The sequence below is a fragment of the Rhinopithecus roxellana genome, chromosome 16 (assembly GCF_007565055.1).
Source record: "Rhinopithecus roxellana isolate Shanxi Qingling chromosome 16, ASM756505v1, whole genome shotgun sequence".
NCBI lineage: Eukaryota > Metazoa > Chordata > Mammalia > Primates > Cercopithecidae > Rhinopithecus > Rhinopithecus roxellana.
Window position 1 is genome coordinate 56521209 of NC_044564.1, and position 27500 is coordinate 56548708.

A 27500-nucleotide genomic window follows, 5' to 3' on the forward strand; every position below is an offset into this window, starting at 1 on the left:
ATATCTTAAAAACATACGCACAGGAAAGAATGCATAATTTACAAAAACTTATACAGACAAAAAATATATAATGAACACATTACAACAACTGTCAATGAGAGGAGGAGAATGGAGGTGGAGAAAGGGGCTAAGAGAGGACAATCATCATCTGTAAATTAGAATTTACTTATGTTTATTGTCTATCTTTACTATTCTGTAGGCTTCATGAGGGTAGGAGCCTTCACTGTTTAACATCCCAAGCACCAAGAAAAATGCCTAACACATAAGAGGCACTCAAATTTTGTTGAACTAATATATAAAGAGAAGGGCCCTTTACAGATTAGTTGTGATATCTGAAACATAAAGAAACAAAAAAACAAGAATATGTGACATGAAGACCAAGAATATGAGAATATGATTAATCTAACTGGAATAGAGGTTACATATTATGAAAAGCTGATTTTGAAACATTAATGATTTCACCTGGCACTAATATCTGGGAACCACAATACTCAGTCGTAATTTAGAAATATGTTTTCAACTTCATGGTGCCACATTATGGGTAGGTCATGGAGATACTGCCTCCACCTTCAGGGTCCATTAACAAGAAACACACAATTACAGATTCAAGTTATGTATGAGTAGCTTTGAAAAAAAGCATTTTTTAATAGCGGCGTACCAAATTATATTTTCTGTGTCAGACTCAAATAGATCATCAGAATATTAAAATTTCAGACAACTGACTTGATTTAACACAACAGCTTGTCCTGCTGCTAAAAGCGAAATAAAAAGTAACCAACTTGCCAGCCACATTCATATATAAAAATGACGGCATAATTATGTATTCTATATTAGAAACACATACATCTCTGCAACTTCTAAATTATTTCCTAGAAATTAACAGGACAGAATAAATGCCATCTTCCCTTATAAATTAACAAATTTTAAAATAATACAATTCATATTGATAACCTAACTCATTTTTCCTTCCTCTACGTATTTCAATACAACTGTGGTTTTACTGCTACACCGTATTTCCACTTCAGCAAACTGTCTTTTACATAGTTTCCATAGTAGCAGGTTTTGTGGGTATAACAATTTTCAAATATTGTCAGATACATTTTTATTTTCTACAAGTCTTGTTTCATTGCAGCTCCCTGCTCATTGTTAATGACATTTATTCTTCCAGGGGAGTGTGAATAATAACTAAAACAAAGGGATCATTAACAAGCTGAGTTTTAAGGTTGAACATTTTTATTAAGAAAATTTGTCTTTAGAGCACTTTGTTAAGAAAAGGCATTCCAACCTCTATTTAAATAACAGCCTCAAGCTTGGAGGTCTAAAAATAAAATTTTGACTACAGTATTATAGCACAGGTAGTGAGAGCACAGTATTTGATGTAAGAGAAATGCCTACCCAACATAAAGCAGAAAGGGAAGGCTCTCCTTGCGCTCCTGGGAGAAAAGAATAAGAAAGAGGAGTAAAAAAAAAAAAAAAAAAAAAAGAGAAAGAGAGTAAGCTGGACCTTGTTACTCAAAAGTGTGGGTCACCAACTAGCAGCACCTGGGAGCTAGTTAAAAATGAAAAATCTCAGGCCCCACCCCAGGCCAACCCACTCAGAGTCCATAAATTAACAGGATTCCCAAATGATTCATACGCACATTAAAGCGTGAGAGTCACTGAACTAAAGTAAAAGTAGAAGACTGGAGAGAGACACTTCCTTCATTCTAACAGAAGGACAACGTGAGGTCTGCATGTGGGTTAGTTTGACGGTCAGTTTGAAAATGATCAAGAATCAGTCTCATGGTTTCTGTCTTTAAAAGTTTTCATTCAGCAACAGTGATTTTAGAAATTGTATTCATTCATTTCAAAAAAGTTAATGAGTGCCTACAATGTGCACTGTTTGACTTTTTTCAGTCCTCTACATTAGGGTCTCTTTTTGGCATGATAGTTTACTCATTTCCTTAATTTCAGAAATATTCACTTTTGCAACCTTTGTCCAAATCAAATAAACTGAATTACTGTAAAAGGCAGTAATTTTCTTCCTATGGATAGACTATAAACAAAGTGCAATTTCTTTTAAAATGGCAAATCATATTGGGACTAAAATATGTTAAGTCCACAAATGTAAAAACATAGTAAGACGATACCAATGAATCTGAAACAAGAATATTCTTCCTGCAGACTGCTTGAAAGCATTAAGTATAGGCCGGGCGCGGTGGCTCAAGCCTGTAATCCCAGCACTTTGGGAGGCCGAGACGGGCGGATCACGAGGTCAGGAGATCGAGACCATCCTGGCTAACACGGTGAAACCCCATCTCTACTAAAAACTACAAAAAACTAGCCGGGCGAGGTGGCGGCGCCTGTAGTCCCAGCTACCCGGGAGGCTGAGGCAGGAGAATGGCGTGAACCCGGGAGGCGGAGCTTGCAGTGAGCTGAGATCTGGCCACTGCACTCCAGCTTGGGTGACAGAGCGAGACTCCGTCTCAAAAAAAAAAAAAAAAAAAAAAAAAAAAAAAAGAAAGCATTAAGTATAAATTCAACACATATTAAACACATGCTACGTGCCAGGCCATCTGCCAGGCATTTCAGACAAAAATATGCATGAAATAGTCCCTATAATACATTATGGTATATAAGGCTGACTTCATGGGACTGAAACCTGTGTAGTCACACAGGCCGTGCATTTGGTTTAAATGTTCCGTTGTTGTAGTAGAAATTCTCAATAAATTTACCTTTGAAACTGTAAGTGAATGAAATACAAGTACGTAAACTTTTAAATGAAGCCTGATAGAATGAACCAGGCCTATCTCCTGGTACGTGACCAGGGGATATGAACAAGTAAGGAAAACAGATTTATATTTTACCACCTTTATTTTAATGGCCCTTTCCTGCTTTTTTGAACAAGGTACTCTGCATTTTTATCTTCTACAAGGTTGGCTGATTCTGTAGCCAGTGACGACAGTCAAATAGAACTATGTGCTAGATACTGTGGTAGAAAGGACAATGGAGCTATTGGCTACGAAAAGGTCAATGATGACTTCACAGGGAAAATGATACTTAAGTTGGGCTTTGAAGGACAAAAAGGAGTTTGCCAGATGACGGGCACTCCCGAAAGGAACAACATTCTTACATAAATTGTAGACTTACAAGTGTACACTTATTTCCTCTAAGTTTAAAAAAAAAAAAAAAAAAAGGTGCTTCGCGGAAGTTTTGTATATTTTCAACACACTGTTTTTTACAACTTTTTTAAAAAGCTGTGTACTAGGCACAAATTCCACTTCCTGGGGAAGCTTACCTTCTGGCAAAGCAAATACAGGAATAAGAAATGTACAGAGGTGAACAAACATGCCTTCGGGATTGGATTTTTACCTGGGTTTGTGCGTCTTCCTCGGGCCGGGAAAGCAGTTTGCTGGCTTTCGAAATGGTAGGGGCTTAAGGCTTCGACCTTTTCCGAGGCCTGTGCAATCAACCGTGGGAAAGGGGTTTCCTCCTCGAAATGGAACTGGCTCCAGTTGACATGGCCGCAGAGTTTTTCTATTTCTTTCACCAAGTACCTGCCGCACAGCTTCCTGGCACTGCTGATGTCGCTCAGTTCACGGGAAAATCGAACCAGCAAGAGTCCAAGCCACAGCATGCACAAGCGGAGGAGCCTCGGCATTCCTCTGACCGCAGGCGAGACCTCCGCGTTGTTCAATGGCGGTCGGCCTGACCCTGCTCCCTGTCTGCGCCTGCGCCAGACCGAGCCGCGCTCACAAGCCTGTGGAATTCCGAGCGCTTGGGGGCCTCGCGAGAACCTCAAGGGAAGGCGCGCGCTGGCGGCGCCGAGGCTTTCCCGCCCTCCCAGGGGTCTCAGGTGGTCGAAGGTAGCAGGCCCTGGCTCCTAAAATGAAAGCCAAAAATCCCCTCACTACCCCGCCACCCTCCGGTTTGATTCATTTTTCTTTCCTTCCTCAATGGGAGATTCCTCACCCAGCGTGAGAGCATAGGACCCCTGTGACTTGATAACGGACGTTGAAAGGTGTTGCTCCCTCCACCTGGAATGCGTTTCCCGTTCTTGTTTGCCGGGTTGTTAATGAAGCTTCGTCTCCCTCACAGAAACCCCCTCTCATCTCTTTCACGGTGTTAATCGACCTGTTTCCATTTGTGGGCGTGTGACCTCTTTCCTGAGACCCCCGCTTCATGAAGGCAGGGCCTGCGTCTGTTCTTGCTTTCCATTGTACCCCGGGGTCTAGCATTTAGCTGGCAATCAAACATGTGGTGAAACGTTTGTGTGTTGCATACGGGCATGTGCGTTTAGTCAGGTTCAAAGCTTCTTCAGAAAAATCCTGCTGGTTCACAGGGAGGCATAGGCCTTAGCCTCAATCTCCAGAAAAAAGAAGTAGGGATGTTGTCTTGAAGTACCTGGGATAGAAATCTGGTTCTCTCTTTTTTTTTTTTTTTTTTTTTTTTTTTTTTTTTTTTTTGAGACGGAGTCTCGCTCTGTCGCCCAGGCTGGAGTGCTGTGGCCGGATCTCAGCTCACTGCAAGCTCCGCCTCCCGGGTTCACGCCATTCTCCTGTCTCAGCCTCCCGGGTAGCTGGGACTACAGGCGCCGCCACGTCGCCCGGCTAGTTTTTTGTAGTTTTTAGTAGAGACGGGGTTTCACCGTGTTAGCCAGGATGGTCTCGATCTCCTGACCTCGTGATCCGCCCGTCTCGGCCTCCCAAAGTGCTGGGATTACAGGCTTGAGCCACCGCGCCCGGCTGGTTCTTTCGATTAGAGAACGTAGAGGATTGTCTGTTACCAAATTAACTTGTGACAGGGACCCCTAGAGGACTTGCCTTGTAAGAATAACAGCATGCAGCATGAAATGCTCATTTAGATGAGATAATTTTGCTCAGTTAGTAGGGAAGGGGCATGGAAGCGAAGCACAATCGGCATAGGTAGCTTTATCATTTTAAAAGAAGTTCTGCGTTATTAGTGTGTTGGCGTGGAAGGATGTACTATCGGCCACAAGAGGGCATTCGGGGGCTGTCTCAGGAATAAGGCTGAAGCTACAGGTGCCAGCTTATCAGTGATCTCACCATTTCCCTATACAATTTTTTTTCTCCCGTTCTTTTCTGTCTTCTGACTCTGTCTTTTTCTTCATTTTCCGTTTCCCCATCTTTTCCCTGCTTCCCAGTGGCATCCATGAATGCTGTTATATTAACTGCCCATTGGATTTTTTAAATGGTTGATACAATATAGATTAGTAAAATTTAATCACCTTCCTTGAAAAACAACTTATGTCCGAACTATAGTGGGCCATGAGTCCTAGTCAGAACTTTATCAGGTAAAGTTTTTGAGAAAGGAAAATATTAATCATACTGAGGTGAATGTAAGCCCACTATAGTGGCAAAATGTAAAAAATGTAAGCCCACAAGGCAAAACCTATAGTAGATATATAAAATATAAAAAAGAAGAAATCAAAGCATACCACTACAGGAAATCATCTAACCACAAAGAGAGCAAGAGAAAAAGAAAAGAACAAAGAATCTACAAAATAACCACTAAACAATTAGCAAAATGGCAGTAGTAAATTCTAACCCATTAATAACTACTTTGAATGTAAATGGATTATGTTATTTAATAAAAAAAAGGGCTGAATGGATTTAAAAAACAAGACTCAACTATATACTGCCTACAAGAGACTCATCAAGAGACCTGAACTATACTTTAGAACAAGTAGAGCTAACAGATTTTTATGGGACACTCCATCTAACAGCAACAGAATACACATTCTTCTAAAATGCACACAGAACATTCACCAGAATAGATCATATGTTATGCTACAAAGCAAGTCCTAATAAATTTAGGATAATAAAATAATATCAAATATCTTTTCTGACCACAATGGGATAAAAGTAGAAATCAATAAAAGGAATTTTTGAAAACTCACAAATATGTGGAAATTAAAGAACATGTTCCTAACTACCAATAGGTCAAAGAAGAAATGTAAAGGGAATTTAAAAAATATCTTGAGACAGGCTGCTCAGTGGCTCATGCCTGTAATTCCAGCACTTTGGGAGGCTGAGGCAAGTGGATCACTTGAGGCCAAGAGCTCAAGACCAGCCTGGCCAACATGGTGAAACCCTGTCTCTACTAAAAATACAAAAAATTAGTCAGGTATGGTGGCAGGCACCTGTAATCCCTACAGCTCAGGAGGCTGAGGCAGGAGAATCGTTTGAACCTGGGAAGCGGAGGTTGCCGTGAGCTGAGATTGCGTCACTGCACTCCAGCCTGGGTGACAGAGTGAGACTCCATCTGAAAAACTCCAAAATGGAAACACAACATACCAAAATTTATGGTATGCAGCAAACATAGTGCTGAGAGAGAAGTTTATAGTAATAAGCACCTATGTCATAAAAGATCTCAAATAAACAACTTAACATTGTATTTCAAGGAACTAGAAAAACAAACTAAGCTCAAATTTAGCAGAAAGAAGGAAATAACAAAAGTCAGACAAAAAAATTTAAAAATAGAGGCTAGCAAAACAATAGAAAAGTTTCACAAAACTAAAGTTGGTTCTTTGAAAAGATGACCAGGATTAGGGACCCACTTAAATAAGCAATGTAACTGCCCCTTGGCAGGGTGGGTGTGCTGCACTGGTGGGAATCCCCCTCGTCTGGGCTGCCCTTACTCTTCAGAGCCAGCAGGCAGAAAAGACTAAGATCGCTGATCCACAATACCACAGCCACTTCTCCTCCCAGGGGCTCCTCTCGGGGATATCAGAGTTCTGTCCATGAACCCCTGACTGGGATGCTGAGATTCCCACAGGGGGGTCCCTGCCTGGTGAGGAGGAGTGGATCAGGATCCTACTTAAAGAAGCAGTCTGGCTACAAACTGACCCAGCTGCTGTACTGTGCTCTGGGGAATCGCTCCCAATTCAGACTGCTGAGTCTCGTTGGCACCAGTGGCATGGGAAAACTTTGGACTGGAGCCACAGTGATGGCAGCACACCCTCACCCCCAAGAACTCAGTCTTTTTAGGCAGTCTCTAGCCTGCCATGCTGGCCAGAGAGGATTCCAAGCCAGCAGGTTTTAGCTTGTGGGGTTCTGTGGAAGCAAGACCTTTTGGCTCCCTGGCTTCAGCTCCCTTCCAATGGGAGTGGATGGATCTCCTGCATCACGGGAGTTTCCAAAGCTGAAGTATGCACATATTCCTGTGTCTCAGTGCCTGCTCTACTGGCCACCCACCCCAGCCACCATCATGAGTCTGTACAGCTTTGTGCTTGTGACCCAAAGCCCTCGTGGCATGGACTCACAAGGGGACCTCCTGATCTGCAGGTTGCATTGATCCATGGGAAAAGTGTGGTTTTCAGGGTAGGGTAGCACAATCCATCACTGCCCCAGATGACTGGGGGAGGGAGTTCCCTTTGCCCCATGCAGCTCCCAGGTGGGCCCTCACTCTACCCTGCTTTTTCTCACCCTCTGTGGGTCGCACCAACTACCTAGCCAGTCCCAGTGAGAGAACCTTGGTACCTCAATTGACAATGCAGAATTCACTCTCCATTTTCATCCTTCTAGGTAAGAGCTGCAGAGTGGAGCTGTTTCTGTTTCGCCATCTTGGCTGCTCCGGGATTCAAGGAATTTGCCTATCTTCTGTTTTATTTAGCTCCATTGTAATCTTCATTTTTTTTCTTCCTTCTTCTGGCTTGTTCTCTTTCTACCTACTTAAGGTGCACTTACTTAATACTGCTGATATGGTTTGGCTCTGTGTCCCCACCCAAATATCATCTTGAATTATAACTTTGCAGAGGAAGAGATGAGGGATATGGGCCAGGGACAGGCTCGATCTAGGAAGCTGCCTTTTATTTCTGGGGCAGCATGTTTGTCTTGTTCTAGCATTAACTTTGCTGGACATTGTTCTCATCCTTTTGGATTGGAATCAGTATTTCAGACAGCACTCTCACTGGCTTTATCCCAGGTAGCTGATGGTCTCTGAGGTTCTGAAGCCCTTTTTTGGATTCTGTTGCTCATAGCCTTCTATCTGTACCATCTTCCAGTCTCCATTTCATCCAGTCAGAGGTTCTTAGATAAATTCATTTTGATTTAAGATCATATCTGCCACTCTTTTAATTTCATGACCAATTTCTTACAACTTCATATTTTCTGTGAATTCCTCACTGTTTTGCCTGACTTGACAACAGCAAACAATTTACATTCAATCCCTAACAACTTCTAAAGCTGAAGTTTCTGATTTTTAACAAATTAAATTTTAAATTTTTTGATAATTACAGATTGACACATGCCAATATAATAAATAATTACTAGACCCTTTCCAGTTTTGCCAAAAGGTAACAGCTATGAAACTACACCATATATCAAAATGAGGATATTGACAGTTGAATAGTCATGATATAAATCTGTTCCACCACCATAAGGATTCCTTAAAGTCATTCCAACTTCCAACCTGCGCCCTAACCTAGTCCTTAAATTTTGAAAAAGAGATTTTCCATTTTTAAATTTTGTCATTTTGTGAATGTTTTATAAATGAAATCATACAGCATGTAACTTTCTGGAGTTAGTGAAAAAACTCAGCCTGATTCTCTGGATAGTCATGTGGCTTGATGCATTTGTCACTAGTTGGCTGTTTTTATTGGTGAGTCTTATTCAATGGCACGGATATACCACAGTTTGTTTAACTAACACGCATAAAGAACGTTTTGCTTAGTTCCAATGTTTGGTGATTACAAATCAGCCTATATAAACATTCATGCACAGGATTTACATAAACATTAATTTTAAATTCCTGGGAAAATGTTCAGTAATGTAATCTCTGCTTTGTAAGGTGGTTGCATGTTTAGTTTTTCTTAAAAAGTCACCAAAATATTTTCTGGGGTGGCTGTACCGTTTTGTAGTCCCAGGAGAAAATTTTGCCTCTATGTTTTCTCAGAAGAGTGGTTTATTTTTATTTCTGTGTATCAAGGGAGGGAAGAGAGGTAAATGAGTGTATTCTTTCAGCTGCCCTGACTGTCCTGTCTGGATTTCTCCTCAGGCTCTGTTATGCATTGAATTGTGTCCCAGAAGTGATGCACTGAAACCATACATACTTGTATTTCAGAATGGGACCTTTATAGACCCTAGTGTGACTGCAGATGTAGTTAGTTAGGATGAGGTCCCTCTGGAGCTGGGCCCTATATTCAGTAGGATGGATATCCTTACACAAAGATAATGTGAAAACAAAGGAATGGAGAGCACCATGTGTCAAGAGGGATAACATTGAAGAGCTGCAGCTGCAACGAAGGAATGCCAAAAAGCAGCAGCAAGCCATGTGAAGTTAGGAAGAAAAAAAGAGGATGCTCCCCAAAGGTTTCAGAACAACCTTGGCACTGCCAACACCTGGATTTTAACTTGCAGCATTCAGAACTATGAGAAAAAAAAAATTCTTTTGTTTTAAACCAGTTTAGGTTCTTGGTTACATCTAACCTGGGAATCTCAACCTGGGCCTTAGAGCTACTCTAGGAGTCTGTCCTTTTACTTCAGTTGTCACACTGATTTATAAAGAATATTAAAACTAAGAATAAAGGGAAATGTATATCTTCCAAATGTCCTCCAGGAAGCAAAGCTTTGAACATTTCTTGGTTAAGAGATTTAAAATTATATACACTAGTAAAATTATGAAACTTCATCTATTATTATTTTCCCTCACATCTTATTTTTATAATAATAGCAGGGTTATATATAGAGTGCATATGGCAAGGGAAAGTTGAGAAACAGTTATATGTCTAGGTAGAAGCTCCATGTGAGCAGCAATTTTGTGGGTTTTCCCCCCAACTATTAAACCCTAAGGACACAAGACACTGCTAGGCATGTAAGAGGAGGAGGTTGATAATTGTTTGCTGAATAAATGAATAGGATCCCCCAAATATTGATAATTTATTTATCATTATTAATGTCAAATCATATAACATATCTGATCCTACTCCTTATTCTTACAGAAAAAGGCAGAGTAACTTGGACAAACCAGAGGAGTTATTTCAAAGTGTGAAATATATTCTATGATTCCTGGGTTCTCTGCCCTAATGGTCCCAAGATTCCTTCTCATTCTGTGTCCAGTATTGATGGAAAACATTTTCTATGCAAGAGAAATTGTAATCATGAGTGGTTCCCGAACACATAAGGATGCAATCTAAACTCCATATCCAGGATGAACTAGATGAGTTACGAATCCCTCTTCCTGCCTCCATCTCCAGCCATACCTTGATAATCCCCTTTACAGTAACTGGCCTCCTATCCTACTGACTCCTGGGCAGGTTCACACATACTGTGCTTTCTGTTGTTGTCTATGTCTTTCCCTGTCCCTTGTTGCCCTCTCATTTGCTCAGATACCTTTTAAGATTCAGATTCAACATTACTTCCTTTAGGGAAATTACCACAAACTCTCTTATGTTGCTTCCTCTATGTTTTCTCCTTCCCATGATGGAAATAAAGTAGACCCCATTCCCTGTGGGTTCATTACATTCTCAGTGATGCTTTACTGATATCATAGCACTTATTCCCCCTTACTTATTGGCCTCCCACACTAGACTGACTATGAGCTTCTGTGAGCTCACTGTAAGGTCAGTTGCACGCACTTGGTAGCTGCTCAACACATCATATTAGTTAAAGAAATTGCACTTCATCACAAGATATTTGCAGACTCTGGGGCTGGAGGATAGGAGGATGGTGGAACCGTAGAACCTGGCTACAGAGTAAAAAATGCACTGAGTGCTCAGGTTAGTAAAACTAGAAAAAGGCAAAGCCTCTATGATTAGTGATCTTGTGCCATACAGGGATGAGGTCAGGGATGCAATAGGAGGACCCGACCCATCCTAGGGTGATTCACCTCTTTGATGAAGTTAACTGGTGTAGTCACTATGGATAAAAGTACAATTCACAGAGGACGTGGGTTAGAAGGTGGGGGACCAAGAGGGAGTTAGAGGGTCTATATGGGCAAAATCTAGGGCAGCAGGGCTTTCAAGATGTGTATGGGGTTCCTCCTAGGTAATCATGCCTAATTCCTCATACCACCAAACCAATCTTTTAGTTCCTTTTATAATCTTTAGTCTGGTGTTTAACTAGAGAAGGTAGCTCCTTTAGCTCTTGCATGCTTTCTACTTTAAAGAGGGGGGAATATATTGAGATCTACCTGTTTGTGAATATGTGTAGGGCTTCAAAAATTCCTTCTAGTAGTTTTTGGTTCTTATTTCCCGCATAGTTTGTCCATGTTCATAATCAAATGGCCACATTTCCACAGGATTTAGGAACTATACATCCTGATGAGCAAAAATTAACTTTCCAATAAAGTCTTATCACATATAATCCTGACATTCCTTCCTCAAAAACAAAACAAAACAAAACAAAAAAAAGTGACTGTTCCTTCAAATCAGCCAGTCATTTCTGGCCCCCGCTGCACTCTTTGTCCTAACTCACCCCACAACCCGCCTCAGTAGTTCTCCAGTGTATTAATAGCAGCACATTGGAATCACATGGGGACTTTTAAGAACACCCTTTCCCGCTGTTGCACTCTGAAACAAGGAAGTCATATCTCTGGGTGTGGAGCCTGTCCCGAGTATTTGTGAAGATCCCCAGTGGTTTCTAGTGTGCTAAAAGTAGGAGAAATATCACCTAGCTATTCCCCAAATACCTTGTAGGAAGATTTTAGGAGTAATTCAATCACATCTGTTGTCTATCCCTTCGTATTTCATAATGTTACAACTTTTATATACTGTGTACATCAATCATTAGCAACACAGTGTGAAATATGAAAGAGTAAAGGAGAACAAGAGGCAAGAGTCACCACTGGATTTGGGCAGTGGGGGCCATTGTGGCATCTGACAAGAGTCAGAGTGTGAGAGGGAAGCCCATTTACAGTGGGACCCAGCGGTAATGAGAAGTATAGAATTTCAGAGATACTTTAGAGTTTGGTGGGGAAATGATTGGTGTTTGTTTACGAAAAAATATTAGAAAACCATTAGAAAACCAATTAGGAAAGGCTGAAAAGGTTAGTGATCAGTGTGTGTGTTAGGATAATTTCTTGAGATGTTATCCTGGTTTGGCGTGATACTGTACTATTCTGTCTCACATTTCCATTCCCTAGCCCAGTTCAAGCAGGCTGCCTGGGCCTTGGTTTTTGCCTGTCTAGCTTACTTTTGAAGGGCTATACTAGAAAGGAGATGCCTGACACTGCACGTCCAATTGTTTATAAATGCCCAAAGACATGTAAAATGGTATGCAAGTAACCCTGATAGGACTTGAGCCAGAGAGAGAGAAATACAGAGACAGACACAGAAAAAGAGACAGAAGGGAGATAATATGATTATTTCCCTAAACTACCCTGGGGTTGAAACTTCCCTATCCAAGGGAAGAGATCATCCTTGTCAGCATTCTTTCTGTCCCCAGTGAGGGACACAAGTACAGAGGTGAGAGGACCATGTGGGATTGCACTGAGTGTTGCAGTGGTAGCCATTGAGGATAGTGCAGCCCAAGGGTCTTGGTGCTTTAGTGCGAAGACCCTGGGTTCAGTGCACACCTTCATGGGTGTCCCCATTAGAACAATGTCTGATGTTGAATTCTCTACTAGGTGACAGAATTGGGATTGCTATTGATTTGGTAAAGAAGAAAGGTGGATATTTTCTGCATGTGAGAGACTGTGCCTTAAAATTCATACCTGTGCACAAAAACAGTCTTTGGGAATAAGAAAGGTAGGGGTCATGACACAACTGGGAAAGGAGAGGGAAAAATGGAGAGAAAGATAGGCTAGTAGTAGGAGTATATACTGGTGCAGATTGAGGCAACTATGTCAGTAGATAATAGATAGATAATAGTGATAGTCCTCAGTGTTATCAGTTCAGGACAAACTTGGCGAAAATGTGTTCTGTAATGGACAGTGAGCTGCATACTGTGGATAAGTAAGTTTGAATGCAAGAGTTACAATGAGCAACAAGGGTTCCACCATGAAAGCACAACTCTTAAAACATGTTGGCTTTCTGACCGAACACTTACATTCTGTCGTTCTCTGCTCTCTCAATGAGAAGAAGCTATCCAGGAGGGACTAGGAGAGGACATGATAAACCTCCGAGCCTCGGTTATGATTGACCATGTATGGAACTTTGGAATATAGGAACTTCTGTGTTCTTCTCCTATAATTCTGTTTACAGACATTTGATTGAAGCAATTTACTTTTTCTAAAGTAAATTTTTTCTAAAGTGCATTTTCTCTGTAGAGGCTAGTTAAAATGTATGGATACAGAGGTTGAAGAAACTGACTAAATTTAAAAATGATACCATGATGCTTTACCAACTCTAAGAAATGCTCATATTATTTCATGGTTTATTTTACTTACATAAATGTTCTGTAAATTCTAAAATGGTAGACTTGAATCCATTTCCTTACCAGTTCTAACACCAAAAAATGAATTATTTATTCAGTTATCTATATGATGATATATTTATTTAGAAGCATAAAAAAGCCTTACTAGAGAAACAGTTGAGTTCATTTAGGCACAAAAATCTGAATATATTTATTGTCAGTTCAGATTGTTTTCAAATAATATTTCACTGCCCCAAACCCTCCCACTTCCAATGAAGTAAAATATTACAATGTGTGTGGTTTTGTGTTCATGTAGTATATGTTGACAAAATTGATTCAATAAATGTATAACTGTTATATGTGGTTGGTGTCAGTTGTGTATAAAAAGTTATTATATTGGTTAAAGTAATAAGGCTTTTATAATCATTATATAGTTAATAAGATTCAAAAGCAATTGATCTAAATATACTATTAATAAAAAAGAAAAAGACTTTTTCAGCAGAAAAAAGATCAATTTCATAGAAGTACAATAGTGGAAAGACTATTGTTACAGAGCAAGTGAAACATGTAAGCATTAATAATGATTTCTCACATTCTAACAATCAGTGGTGACTGAATTGGACATCAGTGAATGTTTCATGGAGAATACATAGGAGGTTAGGTGAGAAGTTCACAATTACTTACTTTGTGCATACTTTCAGAAAAGTCCGTTTGTCACAACATTCTTCACAGTATAGTTTACTGGCATCATCAGCTTCACTTCTCTTTGGTCAGGAAAGTAGTACCTTTCTCAATGACAGCTGCCCCTCAGACAGAATTGCCTTCAGCTCCTGTGACAACTTAGGAATGAATCCCAACATCATATCTAAGGTCTCTGCATCTTTGTTAATGGTGGATGACATCATCTCTCTGAAGTCAAAAAGGAGGGGTGGAAGGTGAGGAAAACTATTCATGTCAAAGAGGATTAGAAAAATTACAGAATTTTGCCTGGATCGCATTATAACCATTGCCTCAATGTAATTAAACACCAAAGAGAATCAGCAAGTATCCTAACATCTAAACAACTTAGCTTACTTAGAGTTGGGCACCTTGAAGTACTACAGTATTATTAAGGATCTGCTAACTTCACTCTCCTGTCTGTGGACTCTTTCCATGACAGTCAAAATGCTTGCATCATGGCACTTTTGACTCTCTCTAATGCTATTTTGATTGATAACTTCCAACTGCATTATCGACTAGATAACAATAAGGAAATTTCTTTCATAATCAAAAATTTTCCAATAGAAAGACTCACATATTTAAGTCTCTATTCACATATAACTGTACGTCTATATCTACATCCACCCCAATGCCAGACATTTAACATTGATTTTCTATGTGCACTTTCCATTTTTCTTGTTAAATTCGTCTATAGTTTTCAAAGACTTTTAATAAGCATTTTTACTAATTTATTCAGAAAAAGTGAAAATTAAACACAAATTGTACTACAATCTACTCTTTCTTGATTTGCATTAGTAATTTTCCTAAACTGTGTTGTTTTCCCCTATTTTATAATAAAATAAACAAACTCTGACCAATAATGTAGGAAAAGTAAATAACTTTGAAATCACGCTGTGAATCCTATAAAAAGGAAGCAAGTGTTTGCTGTCCATGATGACTTTTAATGGGGTCATTTAGTGATTTAATATAGGTTATGCATATAGTCTACAAGATGTAATTTTGGAAGGCAGCCATGTACACCACTATACCACCAATGCACTTACAAGATGTAATTTTGGATTCACACATTGCCTATTCCTGTTTCCTCTACATTAAATGTAAAACAATAATTAGTAATTTACCTTGGCTTCTCAGAATTTAATACAACCTATTAGACCGACTAGAGTAGCCTCTGTAGCTTTTGAAAGATGCCCTTGCTAATTCTAACTTAACTTGCAATTTATCTTTATGGCTACCCTATGACTTGGTAAAGTTTAAACACCATTCTGGTATTGAACTATTCTCAACTCTGAAATTTCACTTTTAAAATCCATTGCAGCTTCAAATGTTGAAAACATTAATCAGATCTTCAGCTACAGTGATCTGAAGGGGTAGCTTCCCTTGTCTCTGGTCCTCTCCAATTTCTCCTCTAATGATCCAGGCATCTTTCTCTTACAGCTCTTGTCTCTCAACACCCTGTAAGACCCATTTAAAAATATGTGAAGCAAGGCTCTCGTGGAGTGCATTTAAAACCATTAAAACAGAGAGAGAGGGAGGACGCTTTTAATTGCTTAGGCCACAGTCTGGCTTTTGGATAAAAGAAGAGCCATTAAATCTAAGGCCCTTTCTGTCTCCCATTCAAGGACCCTAACAGGTCTCAGAGTGCCTGTGCCTGTCTGGCATGTAAAGAAGCTTGATAACCAGTGCACCATCTCTCTGCTTGCTCACTTTTCTCTCAATTCGAAATTCGCTGTCCAGGTGCCTGTCCTCCTCTCTCCCAGCACCTTCCCCCGCCCCCCACCTAGGTCCTACCTCCTCCCAACTGTCCCACTGAGACCCTTTCAATAAAAGTACGTTACAAACAAAAAGCCCAAACTTCAGGTATCAACATCTGTGGAGTAAGGACTGAGCAAGGGCAGCTACAGAGCTGTGGAGCCAGGCCTTGCAGGCCGCTGTTCCAATTGATTGTTTGCCCTAAGGCAACCAATAAGAAGTGTGGGATGGCCAGGGATTGGGGGGCCATTTGCCTGTGGGTGGTCCAGATACCTGCAGAAGCACCTCCTGGATGCTGGAGATTTTGTCCTGGGGATCCTTGTACATTGTGGTCTCTTGGAATTTAATGCCACTTAACTTCACCTTTTCATCACTCACCCACTTCATGAGGTTCTTTCTGAAGCTGACTTTGCAGTAGCCAGAATACTGGCATACAGGACCAGAACAGTTGAGCATGCTGGAGCTGGTCTGTCCTGTTCTGGGCATTTCAGTCTTTCTTTAGGGAGTGTCACTGCTGTTGCCTAACAGCCTGTGCTTATGTACCAACCTGGGCTTCAGACTACTTTCTATATGTCTTCCTAAAGCTATTACTCACCTTTTGAGTCAACGGTCCAAGTTCTACCAATTTTCCACCTACCCACAAAGAACTTTCTCCCTCAGCTCTTATTCACCCTCCCTACCTCCACTCCTCATATCCCTTTTCATCTCCATGCTCCCAACTTCTACCCTTTGCTTGATTTTAATTTAAATTTTCTACTTCTTTTTTCTTTCCTCCTCCATGAGTATTTTTATATTTACCAAAATATTTGTCATTTAAATGTAATTTGCTTATTTAAAGGCATGTCCCGGTCATTATGGAAAATTCAGGTAAAATAAAAATGAAATTGAAATGTAAGTTCATCAGATAGAGACTGTCTCCATTAACACTTGCTGTATAACATTTACTATTCTTCCTAACTTCCCCCATTTTGTTTTTATTTCTTCTTCGAAGCAGTTAGAGATTATAATTAGATTGATTTCTATAGCGCCTTGTTTATTCATCTGCAGTATCATGATGAGTGGATGGAGCAACTGCTCACAAAAGAAAGAAAACTGATGATATTGAAACCAAGTCCTGTGAACATTACTAAAATTTCAGTAACATCACTTTAAGCTTGTATATAATAATGTTTAAGGTTTACAAGGCAATTTCCCATTCACAATTGTATAAACCTGAAATCTTCTTTTTTCCACTTTTATTTTGGATTTGGAAGGTACACGTGCATGTTTGTTACATAGGCATATTGTGTGATGCTGAGGTTTGGGGTATGGATGATCCCATCACTCAGGTAGTGAGCATAGTACCCAAAAGGTAGTTTTTCAGCCCATGCCACCCTACTTCTCTACCTCCTCTTATAGTCCCCAGAGTCTATTGTTCCCATCTTTATGTCCATGTATACTTAATGTTTAGCCCCCACTTATAAGTGAGAATATGTGGTATTTGGTTTTCTGTTCCTGCGTTAACACACTTTGGATAATGGCCTCCAGCTGCATCCAAGTTGCTGCTGAGGACATTTTTGTTCTTTTTTGTGGCTGCATAGCATTCTGTGGTGTATCTTTACCACAGTTTCTTTATCCAGTTCATCACAGAGGGACATCTAGGTTGATTCCATATCTTTGCTGTTGTAAATAATGCTGCAATGAACATAAAAGTGCATGTGTCTCTTTTTTTTTTTTATGGTTGGCCTTTATGTTTCAAATATTAACATTTTTATTAATCACAATACATTTTATCTTAACTGAGTGTGTTCCTCTTTTTTTTTTTTTATTATACTTTAAGTTCTAGGGTACATGTGCATAACGTGCAGGTTTGTTACATATGTATACTTGTGCCATGTTGGTGTGCTGCACCCATCATCTAGTCAGCACCCATCAATTCATCATTTATATCATGTGTAACTCCCAATGCAATCCCTCCCCCCTCCCCCCTCCCCATGATAGGCCCCAGTGTGTGATGTTCCCCGTCCCGAGTCCAAGTGATCTCATTGTTCAGTTCCCACCTATGAGTGAGAACATGCGGTGTTTGGTTTTCTCTTCTTGTGATAGTTTGCTAAGAATGAGGGTCTCCAGCTGCATCCATGTCCCTACAAAGGACGCAAACTCATCCTTTTTTATGGCTGCATAGTATTCCATGGTGTATATGTGCCACATTTTCTTAATCCAGTCTGTCACAGATGGACATTTGGGTTGATTCCAAGTCTTTGCTATTGTGAATAGTGCTGCAATAAACATACCTGTGCATGTGTCTTTGTAGTAGAATAATTTATAATCCTTTGGGTATATACCCAGTAGTGGGATGGCTGGGTCATATGGTACATCTAGTTCTAGATCCTTGAGGAATTGCCATACTGTTTTCCATAATGGTTGAACTAGTTTACAATCCCACCAACAGTGTAAAAGTGTTCCTATTTCTCCACATCCTCTCCAACATCTGTTGTTTCCTGACTTTTTAATGATTGCCATTCTAACTGGTGTGAGATGGTATCTCATTGTGGTTTTGATTTGCATTTCTCTGACGGCGAGTGATGATGAGCATTTTTTCATGTGTCTGTTGGCTGTATGAATGTCTTCTTTTGAGAAATGTCTGTTCATATCCTTTGCCCACTTTTTGATGGGGTTGTTTTTTTCTTGTATATTTGTTTGAGTTCTTTGTAGATTCTGGATATTAGCCCTTTGTCAGATGAGTAGATTGCAAAAATTTTCTCCCATTCTGTAGGTTGCCTGTTCACTCTGATGGTAGTTTCTTTTGCTGTGCAGAAGCTCTTTAGTTTAATCATATTCCATTTGCCAATTTTGGCTTTTGCTGCTGTTGCTTTTGGTGTTTTAGACATGAAGTCCTTGCCCATGCCTATGTCCTGAATGGTACTACCTAGGTTTTCTTCTAGGGTTTTTATGGTATTAGGTCTAACATTTAAGTCTCTAATCCATCTTGAATTAATTTTCGTATAAGGAGTAAGGAAAGGATCCAGTTTCAGCTTTCTACTTATGGCTAGCCAATTTTCCCAGCACCATTTATTAAATAGGGAGTCCTTTCCCCATTTTTTGTTTCTCTCAGGTTTGTCAAAGATCAGATGGCTGTAGATGTGTGGTATTATTTCTGAGGACTCTGTTCTGTTCCATTGGTCTATAGCTCTGTTTTGGTACCAGTACCATGCTGTTTTGGTTACTGTAGCCTTGTAGTATAGTTTGAAGTCAGGTAGCGTGACGCCTCCAGCTTTGTCCTTTTGACTTAGGATTGTCTTGGCAATGCGGGCTCTTTTTTGGTTCCATATGAACTTTAAAGCACTTTTTTCCAGTTCTGTGAAGAAACTCATTGGTAGCTTGATGGGGATGGCATTGAATCTATAAATAACCTTGGGCAGTATGGCCATTTTCACGATATTGATTCTTCCTATCCATGAGCATGGTATGTTCTTCCATTTGTTTGTGTCCTCTTTGATTTCACTGAGCAGTGGTTTGTAGTTCTCCTTGAAGAGGTCCTTTACATCCCTTGTAAGTTGGATTCCTAGGTATTTTATTCTCTTTGAAGTAATTGTGAATGGAAGTTCATTCATGATTTGGCTCTCTGTTTGTCTGTTACTGGTGTATAAGAATGCTTGTGATTTTTGCACCTTGATTTTGTATCCTGAGACTTTGCTGAAGTTGCTTATCAGCTTAAGGAGATTTTGGGCTGAGACAACGGGGTTTTCTAAATATACAATCATGTCATCTGCAAACAGGGACAATTTGACTTCTTCTTTTCCTAACTGAATACCCTTTATTTCTTTCTCTTGCCTGATTGCCCTAGCCAGAACGTCCAAGACTATGTTGAATAGGAGTGGTGAGAGAGGGCATCCCTGTCTTGTGCCAGTTTTCAAAGGGAATTTTTCCAGTTTTTGCCCATTCAGTATGATATTAGCTGTGGGTTTGTCATAAATAGCTCTTATTATTTTGAGGTACGTTCCATCAATACCGAATTTATTGAGCGTTTTTAGCATGAAGGGCTGTTGAATTTTGTCAAAAGCCTTTTCTGCATCTATTGAGATAATCATGTGGTTCTTGTCTTTGGTTCTGTTTATACGCTGGATTACGTTTATTGATTTGCGAATGTTGAACCAGCCTTGCATCCCAGGGATGAAGCCCACTTGATCATGGTGGATAAGCTTTTTGATGTGCTACTGAATCCGGTTTGCCAGTATTTTATTGAGGATTTTTGCATCGATGTTCATCAGGGATATTGGTCTAAAATTCTCTTTTTTTGTTGTGTCTCTGCCAGGCTTTGGTATGAGGATGATGTTGGCCTCATAAAATGAGTTAGGGAGGATTCCTCTTTTTCTATTGATTGGAATAGTTTCAGAAGGAATGGTACCAGCTCCTCCTTGTACATCTGGTAGAATTCAGCTGTGAATCCATCTCGTCCTGGACTTTTTTTGGTGGGTAGGCTATTAATTATTGCCTCAATTTCAGAGCCTGCTATTGATCAATTCAGGGATTCAACTTCTTCCTGGTTTAGTCTTGGAAGAGTGTAAGTGTCCAGGAAATTATCCATTTCTTCTAGATTTTCTAGTTGATTTGCATAGAGGTGTTTATAGTATTCTCTGATGGTAGTTTGTATTTCTGTGGGGTCGGTGGTGATATCCCCTTTATCACTTTTTATTGTGTCTATTTGATTCCTCTCTCTTTTCTTCTTTATTAGTCTTGCTAGCGGTCTGTCAATTTTGTTGATCTTTTCAAAAAACCAACTCCTGGATTCATTGATTTTTTGGAGGGTTTTTTGTGTCTCTATCTCCTTCAGTTCTGCTCTGATCTTAGTTATTTCTTGCCTTCTGCTAGCTTTTGAATGTGTTTGCTCTTGCCTCTCTAGTTCTTTTAATTGTGATGTTAGAGTGTCAATTTTAGATCTTTCCAGCTTTCTCTTGTGGGCATTTAGTGCTATAAATTTCCCTCTACACACTGCTTTAAATGTGTCCCAGAGATTCTGGTATGTTGTATCTTTGTTCTCATTGGTTTCAAAGAACATCTTTATTTCTGCTTTCATTTCATTATGTACCCAGTAGTCATTCAGGAGCAGGTTGTTCAGTTTCCATGTAGTTGAGCGGTTTTGATTGAGTTTCTTAGTCCTGAGTTCTAGTTTGATTGCACTGTGGTCTGAGAGACAGTTTGTTATAATTTCTTTTCTTGTACATTTGCTGAGGAGTGCTTTACTTCCAATCATGTGGTCAATTTTGGAATAAGTGCGATGTGGTGCTGAGAAGAATGTATATTCTGTTGATTTGGGGTGGAGAGTTCTGTAGATGTCTATTAGGTCCGCTTGGTGCAGAGATGAGTTCAATTCCTGGATATCCTTGTTAACTTTCTGTCTCGTTGATCTGTCTAATGTTGACAGTGGAGTGTTGAAGTCTCCCATTATTATTGTATGGGAGTCTAAGTCTCTTTGTAAGTCTCTAAGGACTTGCTTTATGAATCTGGGTGCTCCTGTATTGGGTGCATATATATTTAGGAGAGTTAGCTCTTCCTGTTGAATTGATCCCTTTACCATTATGTAATGGCCTTCTTTGTCTCTTTTGATCTTTGATGGTTTAAAGTCTATTTTATCAGAGACTAGGATTGCAACCCCTGCTTTTTTTTGTTCTCCATTTGCTTGGTAGATCTTCCTCCATCCCTTTATTTTGAGCCTATGTATGTCTCTGCATGTGAGATGGGTCTCCTGAATACAGCAGACTGATGGGTCTTGACTCTTTATCCAGTTTGCCAGTCTGTGTCTTTTAATTGGAGCATTTAGTCCATTTACATTTAAGGTTAATATTGTTATGTGTGAACTTGATCCTGCCATTATGATATTAACTGGTTATTTTGCTTGTTAGTTGATGCAGTTTCTTCCTAGCCTCGATGGTCTTTACATTTTGGCATGTTTTTGCAATGGCTGGTACCGGTTGTTCCTTTCCATGTTTAGGGCTTCCTTCAGGGTCTCTTGTAAGGCAGGCCTGGTGGTGACAAAATCTCTAAGCATTTTCTTATCTGTAAAGGATTTTATTTCTCCTTCACTTATGAAACTTAGTTTGGCTGGATATGAAGTTCTGGGTTTAAAATTCTTTTCTTTAAGAACGTTGAATATTGGCCCCCACTCTCTTCTGGCTTGTAGAGTTTCTGCCAAGAGATCTGCTGTTAGTCTGATGGGCTTCCCTTTGTGGGTAACCCGACCTTTCTCTCTGGCTGCCCTTAAGATTTTTTCCTTCATTTCAACTTTGATGAATCTGGCAATTATGTGTCTTGGAGTTACTCTTCTCGAGGAGTATCTTTGTGGCATTCTCTGTATTTCCTGAATTTGAATGTTGGCCTGCCCTACTAGGTTGGGGAAGTTCTCCTGGATGATATCCTGAAGAGTGTTTTCCAACTTGGTTCCATTTTCCCCCTCACTTTCAGGCACCCCAATCAGACGTAGATTTGGTCTTTTTACATAATCCCATACTTCTTGCAGGCTTTGTTCATTTCTTTTTCTTCTTTTTTCTTTTGGTTTCTCTTCTCGCTTCATTTCATTCATTTGATCCTCAATCGCTGATACTCTTTCTTCCAGTTGATCGAGTCGGTTACTGAAGCTTGTGCATTTGTCACGTATTTCTCGTGTCATGGTTTTCATCTCTGTCATTTCGTTTATGACCTTCTCTGCATTAATTAGTCTAGCTGTCAATTCTTCCACTCTTTTTTCAAGATTTTTAGTTTCTTTGCGCTGGGTATGTAATTCCTCCTTTAGCTCTGAGAAGTTTGATGGACTGAAGCCTTCTTCTCTCATCTCGTCAAAGTCATTCTCTGACCAGCTTTGATCCGTTGCTGGCAATGGGCTGCGCTCCTTTGCAGGGGGAGATGCGCTCTTATTTTTTAAATTTCCAGCTTTTCTGCCCTGCTTTTTCCCCATCTTTGTGGTTTTATCTGTCTCTGGTCTTTGTTGATGGTGACGTACTGATGGGGTTTTGGTATAGGTGTCCTTCCTGTTTGATAGTTTTCCTTCTGACAGTCAGGACCCTCAGCTGTAGGTCTGTTGGAGATTGCTTGCGGTCCACTCCAGACCCTGTTTGCCTGGGTATCAGCAGCAGAGGTTGCAGAAGATAGAATATTGCTGAACAGCGAGTGTACCTGTCTGATTCTTACTTTGGAAGCTTCCTCTCAGGGGTATACTCCCCCCTATGAGGTGTGGGGTGTCAGACTGCCCCTAGTGGGGGATGTCTCCCATTTAGGCTACTCAGGGGTCAGGGACCCACTTGAGCAGTCTGTCCCTTCTCAGATCTCAACCTCTGTGTTGGGAGACCCACTCCTCTCTTCAAAGCTGTCAGACAGAGTCGTTTGCGTCTGCAGAGGTTCTGCTGCCTTTTTGTTGTTGTTTTTTTTTTTTTTAGCTGTATCCTGTCCCCAGAGGTGGAGTCTACAGAGACAGGCAGGTTTCCTTGAGCTGCTATGAGCTCCACCCAGTTCGAGCTTCCCAGTGGCTTTGTTTACCCACTTAAGCCTCAGCAATGGCGGGCGCCCCTCCCCCAGCCTCACTGCTGCCGTTTCGTTTAGATCACAGACTGCTGTGTTCGCAATGAGGGAGGCTCTGTGGGCGTGGGACCCTCCCGGCCAGGTGTGGGATATATTCTCCTGGTGTGCCCGTTTGCTTAAAGCGCAATATTGGGGTGGGGGTTACACAAACACAATACAGGTGTTGTGTGTCTCAGTTCCCCTGGCTAGGAAAAGGGATTCCCTTCCCCCTTGCGCTTCCCAGGTGAGGCGATGCCTCGCCCTGCTTCAGCTCTCGCTGGTCGGGCTGCAGCAGCTGACCAGCACCGATTGTCCGGCACTCCCTAGTGAGATGACTCCAGTACCTCAGTCGAAAATGCAGAAATCACCGGTCTGTGTCGCTCGCGCTGCGAGTTGGAGACTGGAGCTGTTCCTATTCGGCCATCTTGCTCCGCCCCCCCGCATGTGTCTCTTTGGTAGATATCTTTTCCTTTGGGTATATACCCAGTAATGGGATTGCTGGGTTGAATGGTAGCTCTGTTTTAAGTTCATTGAGAAATCTCTGAACTGCTTTCATAGTGGCTGAACTAATTAACATTCCTCCCAACAATGAATAAGCATTCCCTTTTCTCTGCAGCCTCACCAACATGTGTTGTATTTTGACTTTTCAGTAATCATCATTTTGACTGGTTGAGATGGCATCTCACTGTGGATAAACTTTAAGATTTCAACTTACGGGGAATTTCAAAGATCCGTACTTTTATCTACCCTCTAGAAATCCTGTCAAGGCTGAGAAAACACAGAGACCACAGAGGCTTGACTGTTAAGTCTTGGGAGAGCACCTATGGAAGTCTTCTTAAAGTTGGGGAAAATTGGACTGTTTCTACCAATTTATTTCTTTGAACTCTCTTGGTGATTGGTGAATTGTTTTGGTAATCTAAATATTTTAATTTGATAATCTAATTATTACTGATACACATTTTCGTGCACATAAATTTATCTCTTTATGATTGATTTACTACATACTCTGTGTGTGGTAATTCATGAACAGAAATTTTATTTTTTAAATTTAAAAACAAGTTAACACAGTTTTGAGGCAATTGGCTTGTTAGAAAACTCTCAAAGTACTGGTAAATATTAAATGCAAATAGTACCACTTGATTATATGCATTGTTTGAAAACAAAACCTAGTCAGACCAGATCTGTTCTATTCAAGTAAGCCTGAGGGATTGATGGACACTATGGTATTTTGGAAATAAATTAATAAATCCTCTTTCTTCTCAATAAAAAACATGATCTGTGTTCCTCATATTGAGGAAGTCCCAATCATTGCCCATCAAAAGATGATATTATATAACTCTTCAAACAACACCTGCTAGGACTACACAATGGTCAGAATAAGTGATTTTAGCTGTGTTTTCACTAAGAAAAGGTGCTTGCCAGAGGCTTCTCAAAACTGGTGTTTCACATTTCTTTATACAGATTGATGGACTTTGGAGAATACTCTATGTGCAATGCTGTTCTACAACATAATGGATAACATAAAAATGAATTTCTAGGTGTCTCCTCATATTATTCCTTTCTAAAAATTATTTTCTATTTTGTATGTTCAGTATATTCAACCTTTCTCCAGGATATAATTTATGATTATTTCTCACCATTTTGTAAATTTTCATTTTACTCTTTGGTAGTATCCTTTGACACAAAAGTTTTAAACTTTGACACTGTCAAATATGTATGTTTTCTTTTATTTCCTGGTCTTTTCATGTCATATTTATGAAATCATTGACAAATCCAATGTCAGGATAATTTTCCTTTATGGATTCTTCTAAGAAGTTTATTTTTAGCTTTTACATTTTGTCTTTGATACAGTTTAAGTTAAACGTTATATATTGTGTAAGGTAAGGATCAAGTCCTTCTTTTGTGTGTATATATCCAGTTTTCCCAGCACCACTTGTTGAAAAACTGTTCTTTCCCCATAATGGTCTTGACATCCTTCTCAAAAATCGTTTTACTAAATAACAGCAACTAATTTCTATTCTCTCTGTTCTATTCCATTGGTCTATATAATTGTCCTCATGCCAATAGTTCATTCTTTTGATTACTGGATCTTTGTAGAAAGTTTTGAAAACAGGAAGGGTGAGTACTCCAACTTTATTCTTTTTTTATCAAGATAGTTTTGGTTCTTTAGGAGTCTCTTGAGATTGCGTATTAATATTAGGAAGGGTTTTCCTATTTTTACAGAAAAACATCCCTGGAATTTTTATGTGGATAACATTAATTTTGTACATCGCTTTGGGTAGTATTGACATCTTAACAATATTAAGTCATTTAATTCAGGAAAATCTGTGAATATATCTGTTTTCTGCTATTTATGTCTTCTTTAGTATGTTCCAGCAATACATTGTAGGTTCTCCTTAAATATATTCCTAAGTATTTTATTGTTTTTAATGCTATTAAAAATACAATTATTTTCTTAGTTTTGTTTCTGGATGTTCATTGGCAATCAATTTTGCATGCTGATTTTTTATTTTGCTTCTTTACAGAAATTATTTATTAGTTCTAACACTGGTTTTCAAAGCCTTTGTTCTTTTCACGTATAAGTTTATATCATCTGAAGGCAGACAGTATTTTACTTTTTCTCCCTAATTTTCGTGTATTTTCTGATTAATTGGTTAATTAGTTTGTCTGGCTATGACTTCCAATACTATATGAATAGAAGTGGTTAAAATGAACACCTTGCCCTGTTTCTGATCTGAGGGGATAAGTTTTCAGTTCTTCATCATTGAGAGTTATGGTAATGGGGTTTTATATGTGAAATAAATTAAGCTTACACGTATCAGTTTCTTGTGACAGTCTTAGGCATAGTTTAGTAGCACTTGAATTACATATTCTAAAGAGTGAGTATGCTTCTCTTTTTTATGTCACAATTAATATCTCTCCAACTACCTCATATCTCCTATGAATTCCTACTCTATTATGTGACTGCTAACAGCAATTAACCAACACCTAATCCCAATGCCTCTTAGGACTTAGAGGAAGTTTTGAAATTAAGTTTTGAATTTTAATATAAGGTAGAATCACACATGTGAAGATCTGGAATAATGCAAAATAATAATATCTATGCTTTACCTGTTTTTTGCTAATGATAACTTGCTACAATATAACAACTGGGATATTGACATTGATAACCAAGATATAAAATCATCCTAATACCACAAGAATCTTCATAGTCACACTCACTTCATTCCCATGCTCCACCCTCTAGCCTTAACCCATGGCAAAAATGTTCTCTAATTCTAAAATGTTTTATTTGAATACTAGTTTGTAAAGCAATCATAAAATATGTAACCTTTGAGGACTGGCTTTTTTCACTCAGCCAAATTCTGTGTTGGTTCTCCCAAGTTGTGTGTATTAGTTGGTTAATTAATTGGTTACTTTTTTTTTTTTATCACTGACTACTATTCCATGATATGGATATAACAGTTTGTTGAATGACTCACTGGATTTTTGATCCACAATTATTTGTTAGAAACAAAATAGTAAAGGCCATCCTGTGAACCTGGACACTCTTCCTCAGTGGTCCATTGTCCCCCCTCCCACACTAACCACTACTCCTGCCGGGGAGATTCTCCAGTGTTACAGCACATTACATTCCCCTGGGAAGCTTTTAACAAAATCCCAATGCCTTTGTTGCATTCCAAAATAATCAAATCATTATGTCCTGGTGTCAGAGACAGACATCATTATTTTGAAAGATCCCCAGTTGTCTCCAGTACACTGAAAGGCAAAAAGTCAATGCATAGCCACAGCCCAGTGACCCTGTTGCAATGTATTAAGAGTATTTCAATTGTTTTTGTTGCCTATACATCTCTCAAGAATTGATAAAGTTACAACCTTTATACATACACCAATCATTAGCACAAATGGGCAAACTAACACAGAGCAATCAAAGAGAATCTTCTTAAAGCTACTCTTCCCATCATTTACAAATACTTGATAAGCCAAAAGGTTATCCAAGTATCTCTAACAAGATATAAGAAAAAGAGAGGAAGAGAGAGTACAGATAAAGGGAATTATTTTTCTATCTATATCTATATCATCTATATCTATATCTATATCTATATCTATATCTATATCTATATCTATATCTATATCTAGTTCAGGTCTTGGTTTCTGCTGTACACTGCTCAGTGGTGGTGCCATTGAGAGTTGAAGACTCCAGGG

The 27500-nt window shown here is 39.5% G+C and overlaps 1 protein-coding gene across 1 annotated transcript in view; it reads right to left on the reverse strand.

Moving 5' to 3' along the window:
- Positions 1-3671, reverse strand: part of INSL6 (insulin like 6) — a 33144-nt gene extending 29473 nt beyond the window's left edge. The window contains exon 1 of the mRNA XM_010367596.2: positions 3352-3671. Within this exon, the coding sequence (XP_010365898.2) occupies positions 3352-3640 (289 nt within the window). The 5' untranslated portion in view covers positions 3641-3671. The remainder of the gene's footprint in view (positions 1-3351) is intronic.
- Between the last annotated feature and the right edge of the window lie 23829 nt (positions 3672-27500).